At 33.1% G+C, this 11,810-nt stretch overlaps 1 protein-coding gene across 3 annotated transcripts in view; it reads right to left on the bottom strand.

Moving 5' to 3' along the window:
- Positions 1-5,770: 5,770 nt before the first annotated feature.
- Positions 5,771-11,810, bottom strand: part of TRIP11 (thyroid hormone receptor interactor 11) — a 50,184-nt gene continuing 44,144 nt past the window's right edge. For all 3 annotated transcript variants that reach the window (XM_081331193.1, XM_081331191.1, XM_081331192.1), the window contains exons 17-20: positions 10,511-10,625; positions 9,895-10,020; positions 9,021-9,153; positions 5,771-6,129 (exon numbers count right to left, since the gene is read on the bottom strand). In XM_081331193.1, coding sequence (XP_081187319.1) covers positions 5,918-6,129; positions 9,021-9,153; positions 9,895-10,020; positions 10,511-10,625 — 586 coding nt within the window. In that variant the 3' untranslated portion in view covers positions 5,771-5,917. The remainder of the gene's footprint in view (positions 6,130-9,020; positions 9,154-9,894; positions 10,021-10,510; positions 10,626-11,810) is intronic.

Below are 11,810 nucleotides of genomic sequence, written 5' to 3'. Positions count from 1 at the left end.
GCTAGTGCCAGCGTGGTAGTGCTACCATGACTGGGCGGGGCCCAGTGGCCAACAGGCTGCAGCCTGGTACCAGGCCACAGCCCATAGGTTGGAGACCCCTGTTAGAAGGTTAACTTTGTCAATTGCCTCTTCAAGGCTCAGTTATAACTACTGTATTGTATGTTATTCAAAATATGCAACAAATTAAATGTTTGAGGAACTTTTATACCCTAAATGTTGAAAATTCCATTTTGGATTCTTTCTTCTATATGCTCCCTGTGTCAAAGAGTATACTTAGATGAAGACTTCAGTTCGCCAAAATGGAGGCAGGTGAGCATTTCCTTGCAGGATTAACATCACATCAGAACTACCATATATGTATTGCTAAAATCTGTCCATTACATAGTGGTGGTGGTGGGGTTCTGTGTTTCTTTGCTGCTACTTGAGGCTCTTTGGATTTTTAGAATCCTGATATGGTAGACCTATATCACATGATTTATCTTCTAATCCAGCAGCTCACAAACTTTTCTATACCCCGCACCCCTAGAACACTTCTGATATATTCTCACACCCCTTACAAAAGTTTAAAATAACGGTAACAAATTATGCATATACACTATAATTTTGAAAACCCAGTTTTTCGCACCCCCTGGAATATCGTCTTGCACCCCTGGTTGGGAACCCGTTCTAATACAAACCCCGTTCTTCCCCTCCAGAAAGACCCTAACATATTTGCAGCATACAGTACAAAAGTTTATTGGCTGGGATACTACGTGGCACAGAGGGAGATATATGGAAAATGTATCATATTGACTGAGTTCACACCCTGCACAAAGGCAGGGTTAAGCAAATATTGTATTCCCATCATCATCATTCCATCATCACTGACCATACTTCCTAGGTAATCAACATCTATAATGCCACAAATTGCATAATAAATCTATGCAAACAATGATAATAAGGTGCTTCGCAGCACACAAGAGTGTGACTGAAGCATTTCTGTTTAAGTTACCAAAGCTGCTGTGTCTTTTGCAAGGTTCCAACTATAGAGACAACTTGCACCACAAGTAGATGAAAACATTGATACAGTAAACACGGGCAATGTTGAGGTGTTTCATTATATATGATTATAAAAATTCCATTCAAGAAGATCTTGTCTTTGGTAAACTACTTCCAACAAGAGCAGCTGAAATCATTTTAGGCTAATTGACAAATTTACTATTGTAAACAATAGTAACTTAGAAAATAAGTTTTGGACTGAACAATGTCTGGACTGAAGTGACAGCAGAGTCCTAGGCTGTGTACAATTGCACTCTTATTATTCGCAGAGAAACACTGTGATAACTGTACCCTCACTTTTGAATACTTCTTAAAAATGTGTGTTTTATGAATTATATAAAATCTCATATTTTATATTTCATAACGTGTACTGCTTTGTGCAAAGTGTTATGATGTCATGATGAAGTTTTCTTTTTACACTGGGATGTGCAATGACTATCTAAAAGAAACATTTTGGAAGAACTTTGAAATAAAAATTACATCCTCCATGAGTCAAAGTATTTGAAGTTGAAAGATAGGTTTTGTGATTTTAATTTAATTTTGTTAACATTTGTGGGATGTGTGACATACTCACTTTTTATGTGAGTTAAACCTGAAATTACAAAACATTTAATATTTTCATTGTTCATGAAAATGCTGAAACAACCATCTAAAAGCTTCATTTATGGACTCCTATTAACAATAGTCAATAGGAGAAAATTTTAAATCATTATGCACTTCAACTAAATTCTATGAGTAATGTGATGAAATGAGTACTTTGGCTGTGATTTCTGTAACAAAGAACTTCTCTTAGTGCTAACTTCAAACTTAAATTAATATTTTCCTCCGACTGGTGCCAATAAATTATGGATTAACAACCACTATTGATGCAGAAAATCAAGCCACTACTGAAGCATTATAATTGGAGACATAAGTTGACTCATTAATTGAATTTTACTATAATTCTACCTTAAAATGCATTTTGAGAAATTCTTTTATTTTGAATTTTTAAAATATTCACATTTACCTGAAAAAGCAGTCAAATACTGACTCCATTTCATCACAAAGAATTTGTATTCTTTTATTTTTACATTTTAAAATTATGTATAGTATTTCTATGTTTGGGCCACAAAACAGGTACCAAAAACAATCAATCCCCATCTACTATTTGAAAAGCCCTGCATTAGGCACTGTTTCATGGGGCAAAATGGGTCTTCAGAGCCTGGTCTCATGTTGCTGCTTTTCTCAGTTGAACTGGTTGTATGAACCCAGAAATTTTTAATAAGGAAATCATAGTTAGCATACCATGCAAATTTATTCCCAATTAAATACAGCTCATTAGATGTATATTATATACAACTGCAGTGTAATCAGTCACTTGACAATGAGATGGGCGGCATATAAATTTAATAAATAAATCCCACTGTATGGCAAATACTACTGTGTCTCTGTGTGTGGTGTCCTTGTGTGTATCTCAAGCTTCAATATAATTTCATTCATGTTAGGATGTACAATTTTAAAAATAAATCAGTTATGAACATTTATTAATTTATTAGATTGTCTACCAGAGATTCTTAAACATTATTTATAATTAGAGGATTAATTCTTCCATTGTTGGATGAGTCAGTCTGTCAGTCTGTCTGTCTGTCTGTCTGTCTGTCTGTCTGTCTGTCTGTCTATCTATCTATCTATCTATCTATCTATCTATCTATCTATCTATCTATCTATCCATCTATCTCTTATATGGATTATATTTATATAGATATATTTATTATCCTTTGTTCTTTTACTGCTAGAGCTCTAACTGCCACAGATGTCATCTTCAATTATTTTTTCTTATGTTATCTTTCAGTAAAATTAACAAACACAAGGAAGATGCCAAATATAAATAGGCAACATCAGGTAATACTAACATTTAGTCATACCAATCATTCCAAACAATTAAAAAAACAGGAAATGAGATCAAATAATAGGATTAACCTATCATTTGACACGAGTTGGACCTCATCTGCTTAGTGCAACTGTTTTGTAACACATTCAAATGATCTCACCTTTAAAAGCACTTATAAGGCACATGTATAATTTTGTCTTAATTCTTGCAATAAATGCAGACCGCTGTTTCTTATCTGAAGGGAAAATGACTATAATTCCAAGCTCTCCTGATTTTCTGATCATTACCATAGAATCACAAGGTTGGAAGAAATCTTGGAGGTTTTCTGTTATATATTACTACATACACATTCCCTATGGATATGCACCTACATTTAAATCCAAATATTTATGTATGATAGGTATTTGCACACTCACAGATACAATCCAGAAAGTCATCCATCTGTATCATTTTCAATTAGAATGAGCATTATTATGTAGTAGTGCTGAGCCACAATCAGACATAAGTTTGCATATCTAGAATTTCTTCAAAGCAAAATGAACGTACTAGAACTAGGATTGCAAAGATCTGATCTAATACCAAGTCTTGTGTTTTCATGATAGAAAAAGCATTATTTCTGAAAAAGACAAATGAAAATTTATCTTTAATATAAATATAGCCACAATCTTATTTTAGTATTTTCGTTTAATGCTTCTAAATAATGGTTTCTTATAAGGTATTAGGTAACAAGTTGAACTATATGTAATAAAGGACTGTATGCACTGAATTGTGTGCAAAGGATAAATCAATCTCCATAAATCAATTTGTTATCTTAGAAATTCTGCTAGTTTTTAAACTATTGTAAAGCTTTCATCTCCCTCTTGACAATGCTAAGGTCTATGAATTACACTTTAAAGAATAAATAGGAATGCTGATATCCCAACAACCTGAATTTGTACCCATATTAATTTATCTGCAATGTGTAAATATGAAATATACAGAATTCTCTATAAAAAAACTGGTATATAAATGCAGAACCATTAGTGTGTGCAGCTTCTGGTTGTTCTTAAGTACCATATATTATAGTCATAAGCAATAAACAATCTGGACATTATGCTAAAAATCTTTGATATAAAAAATGTATGCAAAATAGAAAATATCTTTGAAATCTATTGGAAAAATGTATAGCGATAGTAAAAATTGCTTATGAATTAATATTGAGAATTAACTTTTCAGACATTGATATAAAGTTCCTAAACTACAGTCCATTCTTGACTTTTTGTTTGGAATAAAACATCCTCTCCCAATGTATAAAAAAACCAGAAACAATGAAAACTTCTGTTAAGAAAATGAAGTAAAAAAAAAAAGCAAATATTAACCGACATGTTTTGAAACATTGGCAAATTTGTAAGGATGTGGAATTCTAAATAGAAACAAAAGGCGTTTCCCATGCATTTGGAAGCATCTAACTATATTCTCATGATTCACTTTATACTTAAATACCAATTCAAACAGCAGAGGACAAAATAAACATTGCAGAAAACAAGGCTCTAAATTCAACCCCCCCCCCAAATGCAAGGTTTTATTACATAACTTTTGTTCTTTCAGCATTTTCTACTTCCTTTCCCTTGTGCCACCACTACCACCATCCCGGTCCCACTTACTCCACCATTATACTTTCTGAAACATAAGGGGCCTGTTTGGGGAAGGGGAGGTAAACACCCCTCTTCCACTGATATAAGCCATTTGACAGTAAGAATAACTAACTGGATTTGATGTAAAATTTTCATTTAATCCTAACCATAAGAATAATGCCATAAATAGTTTTATGGGAAAAAGACACACTGTAAAAATGTGATGGGTCTGAAACAATTGCTCCAAAAGGGAAAGAACAAGTCTGTACAGCTAGTTTTGCAGAAATCTATTTCTCCTTGTTTGGGCTTATTTACATATTTGGATTAAGCATCATCCCTCATTGCAGCTTTATACATGTATTCATACTTAAATTCTCACTGAAACTTATGAATATAAATGATTATCTCTTAAATATACATTTTAACTCATTACAGTACTTTATGTTAAACATTCTTACACCATGAATTTACATATCAGGTTTCTTAAATAGTGGTCAACCACTAAATATGGTCTGCAGAAAACGGAAAAATGTCCATGAACTCCTCAATGATGATAGATTTGAAAGTGTAACTCATAAATAAGAATTAAGAAGCATTTTGCACAAAAAATGAAGAATAGCATTTATAGTTCTTATGGAACTTTAAGAAAGCATTTTCTTCTGCAACCAATTATGTCAGAGTTCAAGAATGGTGTGTGTGAGAGAGAGAGAGAGAGAATGAAGACAAACTTAGCCCTTCTTAATGTATATGTTCTCTCAGCCAAGTGTTACTTAGCCATCCAGAGATGACACTGATATGTGATCTTGTTTTGAATATTTTACCCTCCCCAAATACAGTTGATCAGTTGATTCATATTCCTTTATCATTTCTTTTGATCTAATTCCAAACATAAAAGTGTTCCAGATTGATACAGTAATTGGATAATATGCAGTTCCTCATTTAACAGAATCTGACTGAATGCACAGATTGGGATGTCACACGCAACAGAAGATAGCTCCTGTCTGATCATTCCAGGCCCTCTAAGGTGTGAGAGGGAATAGCTACAGTGGTATTTTACTAAACCAGATGGGTTTTGCAAACCACGTATTTCTATCACGACTGAACTGGATTTATACATAGACACATTAAAATAACACCAACAGCAGATGCCTATTAAGGAAAAGGAAAGGGAAAGGAGGAAATGTGTGGCTAGACTGAGAGCAGTATGTAGAAACTGGTGTTGCATAGTTGAAGAATTATGAATAAAAGGTTTAAATCTCCAATACTCTTTTGTTTTTATCTGTACAATGGTTTACTTTTAGAGCTATTGAAAATTAACAACTTTTTACAAAAGGCCTCTTTGTGATCAATACAGTATAGTATTTTTAAAGTGCTTTCCTCTTCAATCCATCCAAGTCTATTGCTTTAATAGGTCTTTTAAGACTGCACCTGCACTAGCATCAGGTGCTACTGGCATTGGGGTGAAGGTAGGCAAGGCATCTGAAATGGATTTCATTAGCAGATGCCCAGATCTGCTAGTTCCAAGATTAGCTGGAGAGATGAGTGGGACTGCTGCTGATCGAGGTGCAAGGAATGGATTTACATCTGGTCTTCGACTGGTTCCAGAGCCTGTAGCGTTTAATAAAAAACACAATAATACAGTTAACTATTCAACAACATACAAGACATTCTTCACAATTGTTTTGTTTTCAGTTTACAATTACGTATGCTGTTCTTCTGTCCATCATAAGATCAATTTAATCCTTTCTAAAGGTTTAACATGCGGACATTAATAATACATTATTATTTATGTAGTTTATATCTCACATTTTTATTTGAACATTGAGGATGGTATGCAAAATATAAAGAAATAAATCCAAAATGATAACACATAAATTATAAATTTTAGAATAAATTAATTGAAAGCCGGGGGGGCAGGGGGGACGAGAAGAAATGCCTCTATAGATTTTCCAAGCACTAAAAATATGGGGGTCAAAAACAATATGCATTTCATATAAATACTATAGGCAAATCACAATAAAGCACCATTGTTTTACAGCTATTTGAAGCATATAAATAAGTGAAGTAAAGGAAATAATAATAACGAAAAAGTGAATTAACCACAAAATATCATTAAAAGTATAATCCTATAAAATTTCATTATGAAAATGAATTGTAATTTTGTAATGTTGAGACCTTGTGAAAAATGTAAAGTTAATGTTAAATGCTTCTGGTTATTCTATCACTATGAAATGGATGAAAAATTGATTGTACAATGATGCTGATAGTTAACACAACACTTACATTGGCCAACAATTTAATTTTGGACTGTCTGAATCCTCATTTATCTAGACTTTTCAAAACTAGTAATTATATGCTTCTGGAATCTGCACATTTTCATGTCAAAGTTATTTTTAACACAATGCCATTCAGAGATCCAAGACAATCAGAGGTTGTTTTTATGTGTGTGTGTGTGTGTGTGTGTGTGTTGGATTTTCTCTGTCCATTTTCTGGTCCAAATATCTTACCAATGAAACCAAGTCAGTTTTCTAGTTTCAAAAGTGCAACAACGTATTTATTGTCTATCCAGGAATTATTTCAACAAAACCTCAACGAGGACTATTTCTTTCTTCAAGAACTGGCACTACCTCTACTACCCAATGTACACATGGTATTTTATAGACAAGTTCAGGTGTTTGCAACCCTGAGTCTGTATTTGTATGTATAATACACTACAAAAATCTGAATAGAAACTTTATTTTCCTTCACACAAACAGAATTCACAAATACTAATCACAAATCTTTCATTTGTAGGAATTGATCTGAGAAATGTATTTGTGGCTGTCAATCTACTCTTAATATAAAAAGTAATCTTAATTACCCAAATTGTTAAGGGATAGAGAATATATGTCTAGTTCTATAAGGCAACAATCCAATTCCTGGAATAGAACTTGTCTTTTAAAAAGTTTACCCAGACGAGAAAATTGGGTGACCGCCAAGCAAAATAGGGCACTTTCACTATTGTACTAACAGTAACAAGAGAACAAAAGGAATATAAAACATAAATGACTGAAAATGCAAACTTTCAAGATAAGGTTTCAGACTGGAAATCTTTCAAGTTTACTACAATAATTTAAAACCAACAACAGTGTGAGCCAGCAGTGTGCAGCAGCAACCAAAAAAGCTAATATAATCCTAGGTTATATAAACAGAGACATAGAATCAAGATCACACAAAGTATTTGTACCGCTTTATAAAACCCTAGTAAGACCACACCTGGAATACTGCAGCCAATTTTGGTCAACATACTACAAAAAAGATGTTGAGACTTTGGAAAAAGTTCAGAGAAGAGCAACTAAGATGATCAAAGGCCTAGAGACTAAAACATATGAAGAACGGCTGCAGGACTTGGGTTTGGCTAGTCAAAAGAAAAGAAGAAACAGGGGTGACATGATAGCAGTATTCCAGTATTTGAGTAGGTATCAAACTATTTTCCAAAGCACCAGAGGGCAGGACAAGAAACAATGGTTGGAAACTGACCAAAGAAAGAACCAACCTGAATTTAAGGAGAAACTTCCTAACAGTGAGGACAATTAACCAGTGGAACAGCTTGCCTTCAGAAATCATGGGTGCTCCATCACTGGAGATTTTTAAGAAGAGACTAGACAGTCACTTGTCTGAAATGATATAGATTCTCCTGCTTGAGCAGAGGGCTAGACTACAGGACCTGCAAGGTCCCTTCCAGCTCTATTATTCTATTCTATTCTATTCTATTCTATTCTATTCTATTCTATTCTATTCTATTCTATTCTATTCTATTCTGTTCTGTTCTGTTCTGTTCTGTTCTGTTCTGTTCTGTTCTGTTCTATTCTATTCACAAGTGCTAAACTTTAGCAACTCTGCAGCAACCAATTCTCTTCTTACAGAGACAAGCTTTTAATGTAACATTAAAAACCATATTCAGTATTCCATGTATTATTTTGCTGCTATGAAACTGTTGCCTTTGAAATGCAAATCATAATTTATGATCCTGTAATAAAAATGCTAAAGAATCAGAAATTTCATTTATAACCATTGATTTGTTATTATGAGGTGATCACTGGTTCTATGAGCTGGTAATACACTAATTACAGATAATAGAGTATAGAAATTTGCTATATTAGCATGTCTACCCGGCTTTCCCCTTATGCTTTGCTTTGCTTTGCTTTTCTGCGTTCGTTTCGCCGGGACCTGAAAACCTGGTTTTTCGATCTATCAGGCCTGGACTGAAGGGGTTTTAGCTTTTTAAATGTTGTTTTAATTGGGCTTAATTAATTTAATGTATTTTAATTCTATATTATTTTTATATTGTATTTTATGCTGCCCTGTAAACCACCCTGAGTCCTTCGGGAATAGGGCGGTATAGAAATTTAATTAAAGTAAAATAAATAAAATAAAATAAATAAATACAGTCTTGAAAATGCAATATAATATTATAAAATTCAACGTAATATAACATTTATGAAAATGGGAGACATTACCTGCCACATTGCTGGAAGGACTAGTACTTCCTGTCATTCCTAAAGGCTTCATGTTATCAAGAGAAAGTTTTGGTGGGGGAAGAGTTGGGCGTGATTCTGTTTCAAGGAACTTCACAAATAGCTCTGAGAAAGACTGAAAAGATGCGTCCCAATTAAACTATTGGAAACAGTTTAGCAAAGACATGATGCATTTCACTTATCAATTCAAGATGAGTTTATTAAGAATTTGATACCTTCACTAAAATTTTGACAACCTGGTAGCTGATTCCTAGCAATCAAACAAGTTCCTGGATCATCTGAAGACCAATGCCCCAGAGAATATTCTTAATTTATCAAATTGTCTGCTAGTATATTTACTTGAAATGAAGGTAACCTGAGTTTATGATATTCCCTCTCTATTCAATACTTGGTTCTATTACCAGATTTTCAGTTAACCTAAGAAATGTCACCCACTCTAAAAGGATATTATTTTGGGAATAATATTTCAATTTAGTTCAGCATGATTCCAGAGCCTACGAACGTAACATCAAAACCAGTTGAGATTTTCATTAATTACAATATCTATATCACCTTGTGTTTTTTAAAAATCAAAATCAACAGACATTATGAAGAAATAATGTTGAGCAAAATCCTGAATGAATTGTATATAACTAAAATTAATCAACAATGTATTTTTTCCCAAAGAAAAAACAACTAAATGTGAGAAAGACTGCAAAAAGTGAATAAGTAGAAAATACGTAGAATTGAAATAGAAAAATAAAAATATCAAGGTAGACCTTCAACCCTTAAAGTTTAAAAGAAATGGCTCAAACATCAGCTTTTACAACATAAAATGTTCTACATTTTCTATAAAGGAATTACTTAAAACACTTACGCTGTTGAAAATCGATTGTTGGCTTGGTCTGAGAGGTGTGTTAGGGACACTTTTGGATTCAGCAGCTCTTCCACCAAACCAACCAGTCACCCATCGTGTAACACCTTTGTGATCTTCAGTCAGTAGCTAAAGAACAATTTAAATCAAAAGGAAAAGTTCAAATTGGCTATTTTTCAAGTAGAGTATCAGATTTTTCTTTTTCATTATTGACCAGAAAAAGCCATTTATGCTTAAAGAATGGAAATACTACATTGCTTCAGATGGCAAAATCTACTCTACCACATGGAATACTTGGCTGTTGTTCTCCCATTCTTTATCAGGATCTACAGTTAGAAAGTGAAAGAAAGATCTTTTGTCTCAAAGGAATTTTTCTTCTTCTCACTAATGATTAAATCAAAGATGTGTGGCACTGAATTCATCAGGTTTAGCCCAGCATTTAATTAAAAATACTAATACGTTATTGATATTTAAATATTGCTAAGCACATTTGATTTGTGCTTAGATTGTAAGCCGCCCTGAGTTTTTGGAGAAGGGCGGGATATAAATGGGATTAAAATAAATAAATAAATAAAATAAATAAATAAATACACAAAACACAAATAGAGATAAAAATTACCTCTTCTAGTTCATCCTTTTTTATTCCTAGGATGCTTCCCATTAGCCTTAGCACCTCTTGACGCTTATTCTTTGGAGTATGGAAATGCCCAATAAAAAGATTTCTCATCAAGACTCTGTTAAAATGAAAATAAAAAAAATGTAACTTAAAATGGCTTAAATCTGAGAAAAGAAGTTGGGGAAGTATACAATGTGTATTTTACTATCTCTCCTAATGCTATTTTTACATAACAAGGAATATAAGTTATGATGCAGAGGCAGTTTAAGAGGAGAAGAGAATAGAGGAATGGAAAGAATTTCTAAATAAGAGATTAGAATATGGATGTATTTGAAAGCAATTTTGACCCTGACTGGGAACGAAGGATGAAGATAATGTGTTTTCCTACTGTGTCAAGCACAGAATTGAAGCAGTGCGTATACTATTCTTTCCTTCTTATATACTGTTGCCTATATGATGCACATTATTTCAAGAGGAAATTACTCATGTGCAATTCTGACAGAAGAGCCTGCTTCATGTTATAAGATTATACTGTGACACTAACTCGTCTTTTCTGTGCCACTTATAATGTATCAGCCTGAGGGAAAATATGTGAAGAAAAAGAAAGTTTATCCCACTTGCACTAAAACTAATGGCTTTCATGAAAAATATTAAGAACTTCCATGCAGAGCCTTGCATACAGTATATTTATTTGTAACAAACATCACATTAGATATGACAATTATGTAGGAACATAACACCCTAGAAGTGATCATGTGCCCTGTGCCTTCTCAATCATCTTAATACAGACATCAGCACTGTGGTATTGCGGAATAATATGCAATCATGACAACTAATAATGACACCCAATTATTTTGCTAACTGATTTTTGTCAGTTAATCAAGTTTATGCAAAAGTAGTCATTATGAAAGAAAATAATCTTTCCAAATAGTCTGGTACAGATTACAAAAAAAATTAAGCTAGTATATTTAATGCTAAAGAAATTTCCAAAAGAATGATCCTCAAAAGATCACGACAGGATCGGCATATGCCACTGATAAGCCAGAAATCACAAAAGTTCTATTCTGAGAACCAGCACAAGACTGCAGAAATAAAATACAGCTAATTTTAAAATCCTCCGTATTGATTAAAGCTGCAGTGTTTTATTTCTTCAACTAACTGAACTATTTATAGTTAACTTTCTTAAATTATTCCTTTTAGTAAAGCATTACATTGAATAAAAATGTCCTCTCTCTTCCTGTTTAAATTATTGCCATCTGTTCCATTAAGAGAACTTTAATTAATTGCACATATTGAATAATGT

This window comes from Vipera berus, assembly GCF_964194415.1.
Source record: "Vipera berus genome assembly, chromosome: 1".
NCBI lineage: Eukaryota > Metazoa > Chordata > Lepidosauria > Squamata > Viperidae > Vipera > Vipera berus.
This window is presented reverse-complemented; position numbering and strand designations above follow the sequence as displayed.